The 22,724-nt window shown below is 43.0% G+C and overlaps 2 protein-coding genes across 2 annotated transcripts in view; both read left to right on the plus strand.

The window, feature by feature from the left end:
• Positions 1–15,685, plus strand: part of gpr183a (G protein-coupled receptor 183a) — a gene marked incomplete at both ends in the record, with an annotated part of 29,329 nt that extends 13,644 nt beyond the window's left edge. Inside the window, one exon of the mRNA XM_080753544.1 lies at positions 14,602–15,685. Coding sequence (XP_080609670.1) covers positions 14,602–15,685 — 1,084 coding nt within the window. The remainder of the gene's footprint in view (positions 1–14,601) is intronic.
• Positions 15,686–21,713: 6,028 nt separating this feature from the next.
• On the plus strand, positions 21,714–22,724 carry gpr18 (G protein-coupled receptor 18; the record flags this gene model as incomplete). The annotated part of the gene is made up of 1 exon (XM_080753545.1): positions 21,714–22,724. One exon carries the CDS (start codon positions 21,714–21,716, stop codon positions 22,722–22,724), a length of 1,011 nt encoding a protein of 336 aa, XP_080609671.1.

Raw genomic sequence — 22,724 nt, forward strand, 5'->3', positions numbered from 1 at the left:
AAAAAAAGAAAAGAAAAAAAAAGGATATAGATAACAACTGAGACAGGTACCTCCCATCTTGAGATGTTGTAGCTGAGTGCATGTTTACTGTGGGGCACATGCAAAGGTGTGAAAACCACATAGGAGATGGCATTTCTCTCTCTGCAATGAAAAACACAGGTTAATAGTTTATGGAGTTCACACTTCACACACCCGATATAGGCCTACATGTTCTCTGTCTCTGTCAACAACCGTCAGCCAAGCATGCGGCTTCATCAGGAGCAACAGTTGTACAACAGTTGCCCATACAGCCTGCATTAGGTTGATGCTAATTTTGACAGACAAAAGAAAGCCACATTCTAAAATGTTTGGTCATCCTCTTCTATAGCTTAACAAGAAGTTGGGTGATTTCAAGGCACAACTTAAGCAGTGCTGTTGCCTTTTAACACTTGATGATGTCTATTTTCTCTCTTTGACCTTACCTAATTATGTACGCTGAGTACAATTTGCATTTGTTTGACGTGGAAGCACGAACATTCAAAATTAGATGTGAGATGAAATTTCAGCCCCTGCCTCTTTAACATTCTCTGCACGTCCCTAGTCCTGTGTTACTGCGATCAATCATTAATCATAACATTTTATTAATCCTGATAACATAACATAGGCCTACATTAATAATGGGATGGGTAAAACAGGATACAAATCAAAACAGTGAATGATTTTGAACAAATAAACTCTTTATGCGTGTTTCCTTTCTGTGAGCAATTTCATAACCACCAAAACAAGTGTTATTGCAGTGTTAGTGTAGGTACTGCAGGTACTGGGGCAAAGTGGAACTTCCTCGTTTGCAGCCAGTGTCTCATAGGTTAAGGCAAAGGAAACACCCTTGATTTACTGAAATAAAAAATAAAACTCTGACTTGAATCAGAAGGGCAGAGATAGCAAGATATCCCTACAACACACCTGGTGTACGTCACAGAGAAACCGCAATATACAATATGACATTTAATGACGTTAAGGGGAAGACTGTCTGGACGGCACTCATGTGCAACTGAGCCACTTCCTCCCACATGGCACATGGTGCAGCACGTTAATACCCCCCCACCCCCCACCCCCACCCCACCCGTACCCCACCCCAACTTACAACCAATGGCAGAAATAATACATAATAAGTACAGATAATACCAATTATTTATCATTTATTATTTATACCGGGTAATAATAATAATAATAATAATCCAATTCATTTTCTGGATGCTGCCATAAATGTCTAGATTGTAACTGTAAGTCATAAAAAAATGTAACAGCCCAGGAGAAACTTTCATAAATAGAGTGAGTAGATGAGAGAGAGATACAGGGAAAGAGAGAGAGAGAGTGTGTGTGTGTGTGTGTGTGTGTGTGTGTGCGCGTGCGTGCGTGCGTGCATGTGTGTGTGTGTGTGTGTGTGAGAGAGAGGGGGAGAGAGAGAGAGAGAGAGAGAGAGAGAGAGAGAGAGAGAGAGAGAGAGAGAGAGAGAGAGAGAGGAGTACAACACTACAACAGGAAATGTTGTCACTATGGTAACAGAACAAGAGACTTGCGTGCCTGTCTCACTGCCCCTCAGCAATGCCAACAACGTGGTCATTGCTATCAGCCCAGATACCGAATCAAAAGTAATAGTTAAAACGTCATGCCAAGTGGACCGATACAACTCAAATTACATTGAAGATCATTACACTGCTTGCATCTGGTAAGTTCCCTCTCATACGCATGCCTTTAATTGATCTTTGAAACAGATGAAAATAGGGCTGGGAAAAAAAATGAAAAATGAAATGTGAACTATACAGTATGGTCTAGAAAAATCCTGCAGAATTTGAAATTATGACAGTTAAGACAGGTGATGATACAGTCCACAAAATAAGTAACTTTTGTTGAATAACATATCTTTGGACGGTTGCACAATCCTGCTTACAGTAGTTGATTTCACTTAAGACCTTTCTTCAAAGGACATCCTTGTGTTCTTCTTTCTTTTTTTCTTTTTTTTTTAAATGGAAATGCTTGTCTTGTTCCAATAATTCAAACAAATCCAGTCAAACCTTTTTGAACCATGGTTTATCAACATGTGTTTTATTTGTCAACAAATGACACTTTTATAGGTTGTTTAATCTCTCTTAGAGATAAGCCTATTGACAAAGATGTGATTTTCATAATTGATTAAATATTTTAGAAATGTATAAAAGTCAACACATGACCACAGTTGGATACAAATCTGTTCCAGGGTTCTCATTTCCTGTTTCAAAAGGAGCCGGCTTTCTCCATAAAAAGAAAAAATCCATAAAGTATACTTGACATGGTATACATATACATATTATTATAATTATATGAAAATAAAGTAGTTTTTCTTTGTAAGAAAGATAAGAAAAATATTGTTTTGTGATATGCCCCAATGAGAGTCCTTCAGTAGTGTTAATGAGTCAGGAAACATCTTTTTTTCCAGCAGAATGCTGTGTCTGAGGTGGGTCATGATTTAGGCCAAGACAATAACTTTCCTACTGACGACGGTTCTATCATAGGGCACTCCAGGGACGCTGACTTCCTCATATACAACACTGTCTCTCAACACTCTGTTTTCTGGGGTGTGAGAGTGAGTGTTGCAGCTGTATTCACAATCACAGCAAAGCCCTGGAATTGTTCACAGACTTCCGTCATGGCACTTTTAGCTACAAACAAGGCCATGGATGAACAGTTATGTCCTGTAGGCAGACATAAGTCAAATAATAGGTTAGTGACTGTAGGCCTACAAGGGCTTGGAAATTATGTATGGCCAGCTCTCCTAACCAGACTAGTGCTCACATAATAATTGGTTTCCTGTTATCATGTCAGACATGGTAGACATGGTATTAAAAAAAGTTTCTATGTTAGATCATATTTCCCAATTATTTCCCAATCTGTTTGTTGCCACATCTTAAAACAGCAGACCAAGGAGTCTTTCAAAATGAGATATTTAACAGCTGTTGATGAACTTACGAGAACATCACTAAGGAAGTCAACATCATCTGTTATGCAGTCTCACATCAGATATTAGTCTATAGCAGGTGCACCTCACTGACTTGTGGAAAATATACTGTTGTTGCAAGACTTGACTGTTAATTTAACGGGGTAGTCCAAAACAACAATACATATTATTTATGTAGCAGTTTTCAAAGTGCTGAACAGTGATATACTATTTAATGAAACAATGCATGTTTTTGTAAGAAAAAAAGAAAAAAAGAAAAAGAAAAGATAACCGTGATTTACAAGCATACAAATATTCAGCCTATTTGATCCACGCTTAGTTGGAGAGACAACTAAAAGACCTTGGTCTGACATATGTATTTAAGTTGGGTTTGGGAGTAGAGTCTTCTTAAGCAATTAAAACAATTGTAAAATAGCAATTAAAACAATTGTAAAATTGATTCTAAAACATACTGGGAGCCAGTTTATAGGCTAGTCAATCTGAGGTTTGACCAAAAAGAAATTGTAATAGTAATGGTTCAAGGTTTTTTATGATCCTTAGGGTCATCCAAAAAAACATGTTAATTTTTTTTGTATTTTGATCAAGGTGAATTCATGGGGTTCAAGTTTGGGTCCCTTCACATACAGGAAAAAAAGACCTAAAAACAATCTTCTTTAAGTAGCATGTGAGGGGTCTAACTAGGGGGTTTTCATGATCCTGAATCCATTGCAAGCATTTGTTTAGCACGAAAAACATTCCTCTGGCTATAAAGGGACACAACAAAACTGAGCTGACCCCAGAAAAAACATTGTTTTGGGGGTAGGTTTTTAGCCCGGGGAATGTTTTTCGTGCAAAACAAATGCTTGGAATGGATTCAGAATCATGAAAAAACCCTAGTTAGACCCCTCACATGCTACTTAAAGAAGATCTTTTTGGGGGTCTTTTTTCCTGTATAATAGGTGAAGGGACCCAAACGTGAACCCCCTGAATTCCCTTGATCCACTAAGAATAAAATGGAACATTTTAACATGTTTTTTGGATGACTCTAAGGATCATAAAAAAACCTTGAACCATTACTATTGCAATTTATTTTGGGTCAGGCCCTTTTTTTGCTTAGATTGACTGGCCTATTAAGGAGGCGAGACTAGCAGACCTTCTATTGTACAGTTGAGGAGTCAGGCAGCAGCATTGTGGAGCTTACCATTTTGCCACAAGATGGCACTATACACCATGCTGCAGTCTTCATTTCCAGACATCCATTTAGAAAGCCTATGCCCTATGTTAATAATTATGACCCTTATAGTTAAAATAAAATAAAACAAAACAAAACAAAACAAAACAAAACAAAACAAAACAAAATAAAACAAAACACTGTTTATCCTTTGAAATATTCTTTGAAATGTGCATGGAAAGCGTTTTTTTGTTTGTTTCTTAGTTACAGTAGCCTTTTTATTCCTTATAGTGCAGATGTCTTTCTTTTTTCACAGGATACTACTGTACAGTATATCTTGCCTTGCTGACAATTGTGAGCAATAGGAAAATAACTCATAATAAGTGTGACTGGAAGTTCTTTTTTTTTTACTTCCCCAACAGTGCTTTTGGCCATGGAGAACAGAAGCATTTAATAGAACCATTTCTAGCAACTCATAGTGTAATAATGGTTCATAAGGTAATAATAATGTGATAAAATCACGAGTGCATGAGGTTTTTGCATAATGTAATAATGTGTTACATTAAGAACCTTACGTAGCTGCTCATAATGTAATAACAGTCCATAATGTATATAACGGCTCATATAATTGAGAAAAGTGTTAGCGTCAGTATCAGTATCATGAATGGTGCATTTTTATTGCACCTTTATCCAAGGTGCTTTACAGAGATTGTCATTCACCCATTCACATACCGATGGTGGAGGAAACCACGCAAGGCACCAACCTGCTCACCGGGAGCTAGGGGTTTAGAGTCTTGCTCAAGGACTCTTCGACACTAACTCTGGGGGAGCCCGGGATCGAACTGGGAACCCTTCGGTAACCCTCCGTGTTCTAAGAGGGCAACTCCACCCCTGAGCCACTGCCTCCCCATGTCATGCTCAGTATCGTGACAGTATCACGCTCAGTATCATATCAGTATCATGGTCAGAATCATGTATCATGGTCAGTATCATGTCAGTATCATGGCCAGTATCATGGTCAGTATCATGTCAGAATCATGTATCATGGTCAGTATCATGTCAGTATCATGGCCAGTATCATGGTCAGTATCATGTCAGAATCATTTATCATGGTCAGTATCATGTCAGTATCGTGTCAGTATCATGGTCAGTATCATGTCAGAATCATGTATCATGGTCAGTATCATGTCAGAATCATGTATCATGGTCAGTATCATGTCAGTATCGTGTCAGTATCATGGTCAGTATCATGTCAGAATCATGTATCATGGTCAGTATCATGTCAGAATCATGTATCATGGTCAGTATCATGTCAGTATCGTGTCAGTATCATGGTCAGTATCACGGTCAATACCATGTCAGTATCATGGTCTACAGTATACAGTATATCAGTATATGGTCAGTATCATGACAGTGAACAAACAAGGTAGCCCGCACTCACTTTTTTGGCAGCAGCCAAGAAAGTGCCCAGCCAGCACGCCCACATGGGTCCCGCATGGGTACAGGGTGGGCTTCCCTACATGGGCCCCATGTGGGAATGTCCGCGGTTTCCACAAGGGTCCCTCGTGGGTTAGCCCACGTGGGCTCTGTGTGGGTTCTACATGGGCCCTGGGTCGGCCCCACCTCGGCTAATTTATATGGGACCCAGGTGGGAACCACTTGGGCTAGCCCACGTGGGCTCAACGTGGGTTCTACATGGGCGCTGGGTGGGCCCCACCTCGGCAAATTTATATGGGACCCATGTGGGAACCGCCTGGGCTAGCCCACGTGGGTTCTATGTGGGAATGTCCGCGGTTTCCACAAGGGTCCCTCGTGGGTTAGCCCACGTGGGCTCTGTGTGGGTTCTATATGGGCTCTGGGTGGGCCCCACCTCGGCTAATTTATATGGGACCCAGGTGGGAACCACTTGGGCTAGCCCACGTGGGCTCAACGTGGGTTCTACATGGGTCCTGGGTGGGCCCCACCTCGGCAAATGTATATGGGACCCAAGTGGGAACCACTTGGGCTAGCCCACGTGGGATCAACGTGGGTTCTGCAGGGGCCCTGGGTGGGCCCCACATCGGCAAATTTATATGGGACCCAAGTGGGAACCACTTGGGCTAGCCCACGTGGGCTCTGGGTGGGTTCTGCATGGGTCCTGGGTGGGCCCCACCTCGGCAAATGTATATGGGACCCAGGTGGGAGCCGCTTGGGCTAGCCTGTGTGGGCTCTAGGTGGGTTCTACATGGGCACTGGTTGGGCCCCACCTAGGCAATTCTATGCGGGAACCATAGGGGATAAACGTGGTATCCAAGTGGGCTCAACCTTGCTCCTAGGAAGATTTTAATGGTAGACTAAAACAGTGTTTGACATGAACTGTGTTAATTATTGAAACATCTAAAATACATTTTGGATGAAATAGACAATATACTGTATATTTGACAACGTTTATTACAAAAATAAACAAGATAATAAAATACAATATAAATAAAGATAGCAGCAGCATGAAGGCAAACAGATCAAATGTGCAAGTGTACATACAGTACATTTAAAAAAACACACTTGAAATGCAAAAAGAGATATTCCCATAATGCTCCACAGACTGCTAACAGAACAAAATAAAGGATAAAAAATGTCCAAAAACATAAATTGTGTAAGAGGTGCATCAAAATCTTGATTTTTTTTTTTACAAAATTGTTTTAGGGCATAGGTTTTCTGGAATCCAGTGTTCATTCATGTTGCATTCATCAATCTGGGTCCGCTGTGCTTGTGGGTGTTTTTTTTAGCCAACCACAGGGGAGAGAGAGAGAGAGAGTTTGTCTATTGGGATGGCACATCATCCAGTTCTTTTTCTGTTGTATGTCCTTACACTCCGTTGCAGCAATCCAGTCGAGTGTGTCATTGTCTAGGTCATGATCATTCTCGGCCACGATCACCATTCAGTGGCTGGTATATAGGGCAGCTGGTCATCACATGCTCCACAGTCTGTGATGGATCCTGTGCTGCACTGAAACGTCCCACACCTGTCCTCAGGTGATTGAGGGTTGTCCACTCCTTATGGGGGAGGTGCTGGTCAGGAACATCTGTGAGATCCTTGATGAATTGGTGAAGCCTGGACGGTTCTGCTGCCTTCCACTGGTCTGTCCATCTTGCCTTCACCCAGGAAGCCTTAACCTTAGATATCTCCGACATGGCAATTCCTGAGTTTATGGCAAAAGTCAAAGAAAGGATTAGCCACAAGATATGAATGTAAAGTAGTCATTCTATCTTTAAACACACTTACACTGGCGTCACCAGGAATGAGATTTTAGTAGGCGAAATGCCAGTGAAGTGCATTGCGACGCATTGTGAGCTTGTAGATCGGCTATTTTCAAATAGACAAAATGTATAGGGCTGAAGAGTTTAATGTAGGCCTATGTTTTATAGCCTAATAATATTCTAAATAAGTAACTAGTCCAATAGTGTAGTACACAGGAGACAGACCATTTGGCAAGCATGTGCACATTTGATTCTTTGTAAAGCCAGGTGACGATGACCCAAAGTAAACCCCCACAATAGCAAAAATTTGCATCTCTATAAGCAAGTTGAGTAGGCCTATGCTATCAGCTGCCTACTGTCTACGTGCCTGCTGACTGTGGACAAACTGGTTTTGCATGCTCAATGTTTTCAGGCCACGGACCCCTTAGTTGAGAGAGATGAAGCAGGGACCACCAAAACCTTTACATAGATTCCATATAGTTTCATCATGACAGGAAAATCATCATTGTATTTTGGATCCATGTCGATTTGTGTTTCAGATATTTAACCACTTGAACAGTCAATACTTAATAAAGTTGACATTTCACTCACTACTTGGTCTGCTCTTTTCCCTCTCTACAAAACCTCTTTGCCCAAATGTCTGATCTACAAGCTCACAACGCCTCGCAGTGCAAGGCGTTGTGAGCTTGTAGATCTGCTATTTTTGGCTCAAGTTCTCAGAATATGGACGCTAGGGTTCAAGTGGTTAATATAAAAAATGAGAAAATAAGGTTTCTATCACACAAAGATTTGGAGGACCCCCTTTAGTGACTCTGAGGACCCCATCAAAAGTTAAAGCAATGTAAATGTCAATGTAGGCCTACACATCTTTGAGGAGGGAAAAAGTTATGTTCTGGCCCACCTTTAAGCATCTGGCTGTACTAAATAATTAAATAATAATAATAATTGAAATAATTGGTTACAATGTGATAACAAATTTAAATCTAGAGCTAAAACATGCAACTTGTTTAAGATAATGTCCTTGGTTAAGCTGACAAAAACAACAAACCTTGAGTTAAAACCAGCCTGTCTCTGGGCTAGTTTGAGAACATTTTAGAATATAGAGTAGACAATGAGGCTACTTACCATACTTTTAGATGTTTTAAGGTCCATCCGTGGGTTAAGCCAAATCGCAAGACAGTACAGTACAGTAGCCTAGTGGAAAATGAGTTCCTAATTCTATGAGTTACTTTTCAAAATCTGAGAAGGAAAGTGATTGGTTAGATGGACTTCACAGTGACGTGTGAACTCACCCTGTATTCAAATGGTAATGAGATTCTGTCCCTGGTTGGTCTGTCTGCCCTCTCTCTCTCTCCCTCTCCCTCTCTCTTTCTCTCTGTGTGTGTGTGTGTGTGTGTGTGTGTGTGTGTGTGTGTGTGTGTGTGTGTGTGTGTGTGTGTGTGTGTGTGTGTGCGTGCGTGCGTGCGTGCGTGCGTGCGTGCGTGCGTGCGTGCGTGCGTGCGTGCAATGTGCCTGTCTGTCTGTCTGTCCAAAATGCATCAAGTATAATCAGCTACTGACTTTTAAATAATGTGCATTATGTATTATTATATTGTAAAAGTACCTATCAGCACATAAAGCAGACATGTCACAACACACAGACATGTCACAACACGCACGCGCACACACACGCACGCACGCACGCACGCACGCACACGCACACGCACACACACCACCAGTGGTTTTTGGGAGCGTTCCAGGTGGTCCCTAGCTAAATGATGGCGAGTTGGTGACCAAATGGACCCTCATAGATCTACAGTTTCATTTTACACTAAATTATTGTTAAACATCTGCATTACTTAATTTAAAACAAGTCTACACAATTAGAGAAAGTAGAAGTGTTATTTTGGCCAACATTCTGCCTGTTATCTCTCCTACTGGTACCGGTACAGCATGGAATTGATATAGCATTAAAGTCATGGATGTTTTTCTTTATTATTATTTTTCTTCTTTATACATAACCCCCTGAATAGATATGTTGGTCAAGCTGTTGTTAATAACTAGGCTAGACTTCGTAAGTCCATATGGAAACATTCAAAGGAAATAGTTTTCCCCACTCATTGCCTAGGCCAATTCACAGCCAAAAAATAACTGAAATAAAATAAAAAATACATTTAAAAATAGGCCGATGTGGGAACCAGTGATTGACGCTTGAAGTTGAAAAATCTATGTAGACCAATGTGGGAACCATGTGGGCCTGCCCACTTCCAACCCATGCCCAGTTAGCCCACATGTAGCCCATGCGGGAACCACGTGGGCCAGCCCATGTCCATCCCATGCCCAGTTAGCCCACATGTAGCCCATGCAGGAACCTTGTGGCCAAGCCCACTTCCATCCCATGCCCAGTTAGCCCACATGTAGCCCATGCGGGAACCACGTGGGCCAACCCACTTCCATCCCATGCCCAGTTAGCCCACATGTAGCCCACGCGGGAACCACCTGGGCCAGCCCACTTCCATCCCATGCCCACTTAGCCCACATGTAGCCCATGCGGGAACCACGTGGGCCAGCCCACGTCCATCCCATGCCCAGTTAGCCCACATGTAGCCCATGCAGGAACCTCGTGCCCCAGCCCACTTCCATCCCATGCCCAGTTAGCCCACATGTAGCCCATGCGGGAACTACGTGGGCCAGCCCACTTCCATCCCATGCCCAGTTAGCCCACATGTAGCCCACGCAGGAACCACCTGGGCCAGCCCACTTCCATCCCATGCCCACTTAGCCCACATGTAGCCCATGCAGGAACCTCGTGCCCCAGCCCACTTCCATCCCATGCCCAGTTAGCCCACATGTAGCCCATGCGGGAACTACGTGGGCCAGCCCACTTCCATCCCATGCCCAGTTAGCCCACATGTAGCCCACGCAGGAACCACCTGGGCCAGCCCACTTCCATCCCATGCCCACTTAGCCCACATGTAGCCCATGCGGGAACCACGTGGGCCAGCCCACTTCCATCCCATGCCCAGTTAGCCCACATGTAGCCCATGCGGGAACCACGAGGGCCAACCCACTTCCATCCCATGCCCAGTTAGCCCACATGTAGCCCATGTGGGAACCACTTGGGCCAGCCCACCTCCATCCCATGCCCAGTTATCCCACATGTAGCCCACGTGGGAACCACTTGGGCCAGCCCACTTCAATCCCATGCCCAGTTAGCCCACATGTAGCCCATGTGGGAACCATGTGGGAAAGCCCACTTCCAACCCATGCCCAGGTATCCCACATGTATCCCACGTGGGACCCATGTAATTTGCCCACATCAAGCCCATGCCCACGTGGTACCCAAGTAGCCCAACTCGTACCCATGCGGGACCCATGTGGGCGTGCTGGCTGGGTGAGTGCGGGCTACCTTGTTTGTTCTTAGTATTACTGCACTGTCAGTTATAGCTCAGCACCAAAGACAGGGGGATGTGCGTGGTCAGTATCATGTCAGTATATGGTCAGTATCATGTCAGTATATGGTCAGTATCATGTCAGTATATGGTCAGTATCATGTCAGTATATGGTCAGTATCATGTCAGTATATGGTCAGTATCATGTCAGTATATGGTCAGTATCATGGTCAGTATCATGGTCAGTATCATGGTCAGTATCACGGTCAATACCATGTCAGTATCATGGTCTACAGCAGCGCTATTCAACCTGCGGCCCGTGGGCCGCATGCGGCCCCAACAGCATGTCTATGCGGCCTGCCATGGTCATACCAATTAAAATATATTTTGTCTAATGTGTGGGCAAATAATTTCTGATAATTTTTCAGTTACTCTCCAAAACCACTAAGAAACAATTTTTGTCTTGTTTTATACAAGACTTTTTTGCTTCTTCATACTTCATCATTAATCATTTCTTCTTTTTGTTCTTTGAGGTTTGTCCTTACAGATGGAAATGTGGCTGTTTTCTAGTGCATTTCCTTAATTTTTAGACTACTCATGCAGTGTTACAAAATCATTGTCTAGACTAAATGTAAAAAATACGACCGTCATTTTTATCTTGCGGCCCTCTGACTTTTTGTATTTTGCTGAGTGGCCCCTGAGCCATCTTAAGTTGAGTAGCCCTGGTCTACAGTATATATCAGTATATGGTCAGTATCATATCAGTATATGGTCAGTATCATGTCAGTATATGGTCAGTATCATGTCAGTATATGGTCAGTATCATGTCAGTATATGGTCAGTATCATGTCAGTATATGGTCAGTATCATGTCAGTATATGGTCAGTATCACGGTCAGTATCACGGTCAATACCATGTCAGTATCATGGTCTACAGTATATATCAGTATATGGTCAGTATCATGTCAGTATCATGGTCAGTATCATGTCAGTATATGGTCAGTATCATGTCAGTATCATGGTCAGTATCATGTCAGTATATGGTCAGTATCATGTCAGTATATGGTCAGTATCATGTCAGTATATGGTCAGTATCATGTCAGTATATGGTCAGTATCACGGTCAGTATCACGGTCAATACCATGTCAGTATCATGGTCTACAGTATATATCAGTATATGGTCAGTATCATGTCAGTATCATGGTCAGTATCATGTCAGTATATGGTCAGTATCATGTCAGTATCATGGTCAGTATCATGTCAGTATATGGTCAGTATCATGTCAGTATATGGTCAGTATCATGTCAGTATATGGTCAGTATCATGTCAGTATCATGGTCAGTATCATGTCAGTATCATGTCAGTATATGGTCAGTATCATGTCAGTATATGGTCAGTATCATGTCAGTATATGGTCAGTATCATGTCAGTATATGGTCAGTATCATGTCAGTATATGGTCAGTATCACGGTCAGTATCACGGTCAATACCATGTCAGTATCATGGTCTACAGTATATATCAGTATATGGTCAGTATCATGGTCAGTATCATGTCAGTATATGGTCAGTATCATGTCAGTATCATGGTCAGTATCATGTCAGTATATGGTCAGTATCATGTCAGTATATGGTCAGTATCATGTCAGTATCATGGTCAGTATCATGTCAGTATATGGTCAGTATCATGTCAGTATCATGGTCAGTATCATGTCAGTATATGGTCAGTATCATGTCAGTATATGGTCAGTATCATGTCAGTATATGGTCAGTATCATGTCAGTATCATGGTCAGTATCATGTCAGTATATGGTCAGTATCATGTCAGTATCATGGTCAGTATCATGTCAGTATATGGTCAGTATCATGTCAGTATATGGTCAGTATCATGTCAGTATAATATGGTCAGTATCATGTCAATATTGGTCAGTATCATGGTCAGTACCCTTTTCTTTTTTTTTCCCCAAGCATAACCAGGGGAACATATAGCCTCAAATCTACACATTATTACAGATATAAATGTTAAGTTAAATAACATTCAGATTGGCAGTTCAATTGCTGAAGTTTCTTTTTAACAACCGATTTATTTGACTTCTCCACTGGTCCTGTTAAGAGAGAGGTTGAAAAATGGAAGACAGAATGAGGCAGCGCAGTAATGATTGAACAATGAACACACCACATTCAACCTAAAGTATATGCAACGTCCCCACACGACACAACACCAAACCACAGCAAAGCAATTATTTTGGAGGTCCCCAGATGATTATCTTAATGTGAAACATTGTTTTCTCACTCAACAGTAAACAAACCAACATAAAGTGTAAGTGTATAGACTATAGAGGTATCTGCATATTTCCAAAGTGACAATTTAAGGACTTTTTAGTACCTCTAAAATTACAAATTAAACATTGGCTAAATTGTCAAATATTAGAGGCAGAAAATGTGAAAAATACCCGATCTACATGCTCACAACGCCTCACAATGCGAGGCATTATGAGCATGTAGATCTAGAACCGTGTTATCAAAATGTAATTCCTCAACTCTTCGTCAGGGTGGGGGGTCCCCAGTTAAAATAAAATTAAAATATGATTATTTTGGGGGTTGTGGCCTGAAGAGGTTGAGAACCAATTCAATTCAATTCAATTCAAAGGAGCTTTATTGGCATGAGAAAACATACGTTTACATTGCCAAAGCAAGTATCACAAAAACAATAAAAAACAGTTGAAAATGGGGAACATATATACAGTTGGAGGGGGTACAGCATTGAGTAAACAGAGCTATGTCGCATTGTGACATTTTATATAGGCCTATATACACAGGGTACAAATAGCAGCATTATTCTTTCTCAAAATTCATTTAAAGGCATCAGCTCTGTTTCATACTGTATGTGCAGTAGGTCTAGATGTCAATCCATGGTTTAATAGTCCTTAGGGTGGTTGTGTTTCTAGCCTTCTTTTGTCGCAACAGTTCACACATCTTGCTGGCCTAGACTATAGCACTGGCTCTCAAACCTTCCCATGTCAAAGACGCGTTATTTGGAATTGCACATGAGTTCTGGGCGGAGCCGGTTTTTTTCACATCCGTCGGCAGGTTAGTTACTCAGAGCGTTAGTTTCACTGAGGTTACGGTTAGGGTTAGGCATAGTTTTACTGAGGTTAAGGTTAGGGTTAGGGTTAGGGTTAGGCATAGTTTTACTGAGGTTAAGGTTAGGGTTGGGTTTGTGTGTGTGATCGCACCTCCGTGCGGTCCAAGTGAACAAAAACAAGGAGCGCTCCCTAGCGCCAGTTCAGCCAATCAAAAGCTTCCATGCCAGGGACACCCATACAAGAGTTGTGTTGTAAAAATGTTTCAAACACTTACTTACTTACACTTGGGGCCAGTGCAGATTCCCCTTTGACTGAGATGTAGATGTTGGGTTTCCCACGCAGGAGACAGTGTTTAAGTACACAGGCTACTATATGTAAAACACTTTTTGTGGTTTTACACTTGCACAAGAGTGTCTACAAAAGCCTTACTTCTGCATTGAGTTGTAGGGGAATCCTGCAGTACAAGAGGTTGCAGTAGCACTTTTCATTTGTGTACATGGACTTTCACCTATTGTCAGCTATCTGGGTCCAAATAGAATGGCCCACCACTACTTGCAAAAAGCTACACTCCAGAATCAGACAAAGATTAGAATTAAATCTGTTCTTTAAAAGTCGAAAACTCTATGTGCCAAGAGTGATCACCAAAAGAACATCAACTGAAGTAAAATGCATTAACATTAATACTTTTTTTTTTCTCTGTCTCTCTCCTGCAGTTACTGCATCCCTAAACACCAAAAATGAAGATGAGTTCTTCTATGGAGCCTGCAAGCTTTACCCCTACACTCAGTACCAATTATTTGGCCAAGAACGAGTCGTGTCTTACTCTGTACGCCCATAGGAAATATGCCCAGGTCCTCATCCCTCTTCTCTATGCTATTGTGTTTGTTGTGGGGCTGCTGGGTAATGCCCTCGCTCTGCATGTCATCCGTCCCAATCTGAAGAAGATAAACTCAACCACCATCTACTCCCTCAACCTGGTCATTTCTGACATCCTCTTCACCCTCTCCCTGCCCTTGAGGCTGATGTACTATGCTCAGGGCTTCCACTGGCCCTTGGGTGACACACTCTGTAAGATATCGGGGATCATCTTCTACATCAACACCTACGCTGGGGTCAATTTCATGACTTGCCTCAGTATAGACCGCTTCATCGCTGTGTGCCTGCCACTGCGCTTTGCCCGCTTCCGCAAGGTCAGACGCGTGCGCTACATTTGTGCTGGCGTGTGGCTGCTGGTCATCGCGCAGACTTTACCCCTTCTCGGAATGCCCATGATCAACAAGGCGGACGACGGCTACATCAGTTGCATGGAGTACCCTAACTTTGAGAAAGTGCCCAACATTGCCTACCCGCTGATCGGTGCCGTCTTCCTGGGTTATGTGATCCCGTTGGTCACCATCCTGGTGTGCTACTCCATCCTGGCCTACAAGCTCTATCGCAGTGCCAAGAAAAACCGCATCACCGAAAAGTCAGGACGCAGCCGCAAATCCATCGGAATGATCTGCGGCGTGTCCCTGGTGTTTGTGATCTGCTACAGCCCGTACCACATCAACCTCCTGCAGTACATGATTCGCAAGTTAGTGTACGAGCCCAGCTGCGTTGAGCTCACCGCATTCCAGGTGTCTCTGCACATCACGGTGTGTCTGATGAACCTCAACTCCTGCCTGGATCCCTTCATCTACTTCTTTGCCTGTAAGGGCTACAAGAAGAAGGTGCTGAAGCTGCTAAAGAGGCAGACGAGTGTGTCCTTCTCCAGCGCTGTGAGGACCTCGGCAGACGGTAGTTCCAGGGACGTCGTCGATGGCAACAGAATGCGCCTCAACAGCTCCACAAAGTCCACGTACAATCAACGGACAGGGGAAGAGCGGACTTGAGAGCCTGAGTCGCACAGGATCGGAGGGATTTTCATCTCTGGGAGGCCACCATAATCAATGCAACTTTAGTGTTCTTGATATGTCAGAAATAGAGGACCTTATAAATGGAGCACACATACTCTAACCAATTTGGATAAGGTGACAATTGTTAGATCTCCCTCTTCAACACATTGGCACACAATGACAGACAGTCTGGCACACAAGTCAGCTTTTACTGTACATAGGAATGTATTTTTCTTCTCGTGGAAAAGGATAAGAAAAATGTTCGAGGTGTAGCTGAGCTGCTGGAACATCCACACACACTGTGCAAAAGTTGTTTAAAAGTTGACCTGGAAGAGGTTTGAAATGCTGTAAATATGTGGGGGTCTTTTTTAACAGGAGAGAAGGAGAGGCTCGCACACCGTCATATGCTTCATTGCCTGAAGAAGACCCACATGTGGTCGAAACGTTGCTAAATAAATAAACTTACCTGGAAGCATATGACGGTGTGCGAGCCTCTCCTTCTCTCCTGTACGTATTATTTTTTTGCTCAGCACCCGGAGAATCTTTTACAAGATGTGCGTACTACCTGGTTCTTTCTGGTCTTTTTTAACAGCACTTCCTTTTTTCACATATTGTCTTTTTACTGTATAAGGATAGAGATGATTTACAATTTATATTTTTGTATTATACTGTCAAGTTAACAATGCAACATTGTTATTGCAGAATATAATGATGAAGAGTAAAGTAAAGGCAATGCTCTGGAATACAACTAGAGCTAAAAACAAATGGAGAAAGAAGTATACTGTTTGATAAAACAGTCTTGCTATTTATCTGTAGATAGTTTGAGAGAACACACATGGGAAGACTTTCATGTCCCATCAAGTATTTTTCTTCTAATGTATGGATATTCTCTTAATTTGGTAATTAAAAACTCAAGTGTGACTTGTTAGGCCTACTTTGTTGTTGATCAGGTGGAATTGGGTTTAATTGACTGTATCAGACCTGTCCCACTGCCTAAAGGTCTAAAATATGATATCCTGCAGTGATCTGTTTCAGCCTCTAGAGGACAGTGATGTACTGGTAGACTAAAAACTGAAATCAGTACAGAAAGTCACCTGGATGCCTCAGAGGAATTCAATTCATATAATCCGGTATAGTGTACATACAATAAGGACAAAAAATAACGTAATAATTAAAATTATGCCTTCACCAATAACTATGAAGTTGTACAGAATCATTTTCTCTGGCAGATGAACTGTGAAATTGCACAGATTAGATAGAATGCAATGGAAACGCAGCAAGAGGCAATATAGGAAGTCACTCATTATGACATTGTCCCAGACCCATACGAGAAAAAAACATTCATTTATACTGTGGAAGCCACACTCATTATGACAGGCATCGTCCCAGACCCATAAGGGGGGAAAAGTCCATCGCTATACTGTGTATGAGACATGATTTGATTAATAAAGACCAGAGATTCATTATGGAGGGGAAGCCTTACAGAGGCAACTGCATGATGGGTATCAAAGAGACGAAAACATCACACAGACTGTTGTCATAACAACATATTGCGATAAACACAAAGTGCCATCTGGCACTGAGATTTTTAAGACACATTGAGAGGACGAGCAGATAGATAATTATTTCTCAGGAATAAGAATTAGATTAAATACACAGCTTCCATGCAAGAGCTGTGCCAATAATACCCCATGTTTTACCGAGAGAGTGAGACAGATGCCATCTACTTTGACACCACAATGAAGCTCTTCGAACACAATGCATCAACTAGAAAAGTACACTCCTTGGACTGCAGATCCCCGCCAGGCCAGGTTGCCTATACCCAGGGCCCACAATGTTTGGGAGGCAGTTATCATAGCCAATTGGAATGTAACCTGCTAAATCTGACTGAGTAATAGTAAAAAGAGTGTTTTGAAGAAATGTGAACTGGCAGAAAATCTAGTCAGGCACAAATGGCTGGGGCCCATATGTGGACTTGATCCAAGGAATCCAGGGGATAAAAATATTTTGATTGTACGACCCACGGTTCAAGAGTTATAGGCCAAACGTGAAGTGGTTGTTATAGCGCCTCCATCTGGCAGATTTGAAAACGTTGCGAAAGAGGCTCTTCCTTGGCCTACAGGCAGTTTGTGTGCAAAGTGCCTGGTTCATTCTAAAACTGAGCCGTGTGATCCCGTTTAGAAAAAAGGAAAAAATGGATTGCAGGTTGGCGTCACGTTGTTTTTGTTCCCCACATAATGTGAATCAATTAGTTGAGTCTCGCTAGTAGCGCTACGAGTTAGAATAAAAGATGAATATACCAAACGATTATCTAACATATAAACCACCAAATGTCTGTCTGTCTGTCTGTCTGTCTGTCTGTCTGTCTGTTTGTCTGTCTGTCTGTCTGTCTGTTCCAGACAGGACGGTCACATGAATGTAGAGGTAATGTACCGATTTGTGTGATGTTTGGACAGAATAGTAGTAGCAAAAAGTGTGTTTTGAAGAAAACGTTAAATGAAATCAATGTGGCAAATGGGAAGTTGTGCCATGATCCAAGAAATCGAAAATTTGATTGTATTCTTTATGGTTCAAAAGGTGAGGCCGATTTGAAAATGTTTGGACTGCTAGTCCAAGTTTCACTTTAATCCGTCCAACAGCACCGGAGATTGGCTGATCACAGTAATGCAGACAGACAGACAGACAGACAGACAGACAGACAGACAGACAGACAGACAGACAGACAGACAGACAGATTAGTTATCCCCTGGCGAGGATAGCTACTAATCTACCACCAGATATGATATCATCAGAAATGTACCCAACTAACCAACTGAGAAAATAGGTGACAAATAGATGTAACCTTTGTGGAGATGAAATGGACTGTGGAGAGCAGTCACATGGCACAGTTGGGGAAATGTCAAAAGGTCTGGGAAAATGTGACAGGAGACAAGGTTCTAGAGTTTGACCAGAACTGAAGATGAGTTAACAGAGCAACTATGAACTTATGCTGAATTCAGTTTGGACTTTGCACCTTATGTTATACCAATTGCGCATGTACAAGCACAAACACAAACACACACACACACACACACACACACACACACACACACACACACACACACACACACACACGCAACACAACCACACAGACACACAGACACACAGACACCCTACTGTAAGTGTAATTGCACTTCTGTATATGTACCCACAACACGTACGTGCTTTCCATGCACCCACACACATCATGCATGCACACAACCGTGTGGAAGTTTGTGCGTGCGTGGACACACACAAAGTACACACAAACAAAAACAGACGCACAAGCACTTCAATCTGTATTCAATCCAGGTCCGGTGTGACCTTGAGTGTTTCACCTGAGGTATGCGCTTTGCATCCATTAAGTCGACGCGGTGTAAAAACCATCTCACAGCATCAGCGTGAAGTGTCTATTACCACCGTCTTATTTCCTGTTTATATGGCAACTGCCTCAACATCCTGTTTTTAATTACTTCTCTCCGGCAGCAGATGCTTCTCACAGCAACCTGCTGTGGATTACTCCCCTGAGAACTAATGTGCTGTGACAGACCCCACTTTTCCAATCAATAACTCGCCCTAAATCTGCCATCTCTCTGCCTGCCAAACACACTCCCACTTCTAATGGCACATCATTTTCTTTAAGGGGGTGTAATTGCAGAATGCGGAAAGCCGTAGCACTTTTTTTGTGTCCTACTTTGCAGATACTGTAGTGGTGCACCTACGGTATGCGCCACTGAAACTACAGAATTGTCACGAGTCTCACACAGGAAGTATACTGTGAGAGGCTTCATTCTCATGCTCCATCTCAACACCTCTTGCATCAATTCAAATCATCTAAACAAAGCTTTCAGTTCCCCCTATCTGAACAAAGCAGTGAGACGGCTGCCAGCTCTTGCCACTTCTTAAACCTATTGGTGAGGGCTCGTTGTCAGGATTCTGATCACTAGTAGGAGATGATACAAAATTAAAACAAAAGCTTTGTGGTAAGTGTGGTTATTTATTTGTGTAAGCAATGCTATCTGATCTCTTTGATTGCTGAGATGAAGATGAAAAGCAGTATTTCAACATGTTACATATTGCACAGGCAGTACTTTGTATCATTTCGTCACACTGAGATTCGGATCATTGTATTGTAGAGAACATCAGGTTCTTTCCTTAATTTCTTTTCCTTAAATAATTGTTTAAAAAATAAATAATTGTTTTGTCATTGTTTCAGTAATTGTTTTTAGACATTCCTCTATATGTAAACGATGTAATTACCTAAATCATACATACAGAATTAAATATGTATACATATTCGTATGAAAATGTTCTATGTGAATCAAATGGACACACATAATATTTAACATCCTTTCTCAAAGCAAAAGTGGAGGCATCAAACTACTTGAAAATAAGTCATGTGATTTCCAAGACAGCCAAAAGATGATCAATGCTGCTCATTTTCACTTTTCTTTTTACCGTTCCCATCTTACTCATTCTGTTCTGATTCACAGTAGACACAGATTCAAACTAGAAGCAGTGCTCTTCCGAGCACAGGTCTCCACCAGAGTGCGCATACAAAGTTTGACACTAATCGGTGGAGTTATAGGTGAAAACATGAATCGGCCTGTTATAGCGCCACCATGAGGCTGATTTGATTTTTCTTAAGTGGCATTTATTCCTCTGCCTATTGGGAATGTGCATGCACAATTTCACCAAAATCGCACACTGCGTTCAGGATTTCAGGCATTTTATTCAAAACTGACCAATCCTACAAACTTTGAAAGCCAGTTTTAGCCAATCAGGATGGAATATGGAAAATCTGACACATCCATGTCGATCACATGACTGTAGAGATACTGTCTACTGATTTACGTGATTTTTGGACAAAATCTGTAGGAGTACTGGCAAAAGTTAGTTTTACAAAAGTCGGCCTCCTGGTGGCGCTAGAACAGGCCCATGTGAAATATTTGGGGCAGAGGTTCTGAATTGGTATCGAGGGAGTAAGTGTGTGTGCACAGTTTGGCAGCGACCGGGCCAACGGCGCCGGAGATTAGCTGGTAACGGACAAACGGACGGACGGACGCACGGACGCACGGACGCACGCACGGACGGACGGACGGACGGACGGAGGGGAAAACATACTCTCCCTCAGCCTTCGGCTGGTGGAGACAATAATGTTAAACGTGCCATGACAGATATCATGGACCATTCTCGTTTCGTACTGAGCTTCAACTGGGGTAAAACATTCAGACAGAAATAGACGCACAAGTTTCCGCTTTGCATACTGCAGCTGCACGTGCTGAACAAAAATAAGTATTCAAATTACTTACCAACCGCAGGGTTCCGCAAACAGTAATTTATATACCGGTAGACACAACCAGAAATACCCCTTGCCATTTTAACATCATCTCTCCATGAGAGTGTTTTGGAACATTACCAACCAGTGGTTTCACTTATTCAGCTGGCACAGTATACCAGTGTTTCTACTGTATGTCAATTGGACCCCTTAATTGATATGTATTGTGGCACGGACCCCCATTTGTTTCTGTTGTGTATGATGTCAGACCAGAGCTTGATCAGCGAAAGAGAGAAGCAGAGAGAGAGATAGAGGGAGAGAGAGAGAGAGAGGGAGGGAGGGAGAGAGTGAAGGAGAGAGGGAGCCTATTTCACCTACACAAGCATCCTGCCCACCCAATCAAAAAATGGTGATCAGTAACCTGATGCATGTTGTGTTTGTATTGTGTGCCAAAATGCCTAGTTTTCTATGCATTTCGGGTGTTTGGTGGGGGGGGTTGAGTTTTAGACCACATGCGGCCAGGAAGGTCAAATCATCCTGCATGACAGCACCATAACCACAAATGTATTTTCAGATAGACAGCGCCCGTCATTGGAGCAGTATTATCATTCATTAACCATACTTTTGAAATATATTTTTAAATGTAGAAAAAGAAAATGGGATTTAATAAAATACTCTTTTCTCTTTGCTACATGTGGAGGTCGCAGTATAAACATGGATATGTCCAATATGTCCGTGGGGCCCCACGTGCAGCCCAGTGCAGCCCGGATGGAGCAGGTGCCCGGAGAGTACCGCATGGCAGGCCTGGTCTTCTACGGCTTCATCTTCACCATAGGAGTAGTAGTCAATCTCACAGCATTGTGGGTGTTTGCTCTCACCACCAAGAAGAGGAACTCAGTCACTGTTTACATGATCAACGTAGCCGTAGTGGACCTAGTCTACATCACAGTTCTCCCTTTCAGGATGGTCTACTACCACCAGGACCACTGGCCATTTGGGGACCTTTTCTGTCGGGTCAGTGCGGCTCTCACCGTCTTCTACCCCTGTATGGCCCTGTGGCTGTTTGCCCTGATCAGCGCGGACCGCTATGTGGCCATCGTGCAGCCAAAGCACAGCAAAGAGTTGAAGAACATCCCCAAGGCCCTGGTGGGATGCGTAGGGGTGTGGATCATGACGCTTGGCAGCACCGTGCCCCTGCTCTTCCCTCGGGAGGACCCCGACCTCGCCTCCAACTTCACGACCTGCGTCAAGTTGCGCGACATCGTCCACATGCGCCGCGATAACGTGGTCAACTTTGTGCGGCTCATATTCTTCTTCCTGGTCCCCATGGCCATCATGATCATCTGCTACATCGTCATAGTGGACAACCTGTTCCATGGACGCACCTCTAAGCTCAAGCCCAAAGTGAAGCAGAAGTCCATCCGGATCATCATCACGCTCATTGTGCAGGTCCTGGTGTGCTTTGTTCCCTTCCACGTGTGCCTGGTGGTCCAACTGCTGGAGCAGGGCCATGGCGACGGAGGGGTCTACAGCACGTGGGGAGCCTTCACCACCTTCCTAATGAACCTGAGTACGGTGCTGGATATCATTCTGTACTACATCGTCTCCAAGCAGTTCCAGGACAGGGTGATCAGTGTGATTCTGTACAGGAACTATCTGCGCAGCGTCAGGAGGAAGAGCAGACGCACGCACACGGGCAGCATGCGGTCACTAAGCAACTTGCCCAGCACAGTGATATGA

This window comes from Nannobrachium achirus (genome assembly GCF_963921795.1).
Source record: "Nannobrachium achirus genome assembly, chromosome: 22".
NCBI lineage: Eukaryota > Metazoa > Chordata > Actinopteri > Myctophiformes > Myctophidae > Nannobrachium > Nannobrachium achirus.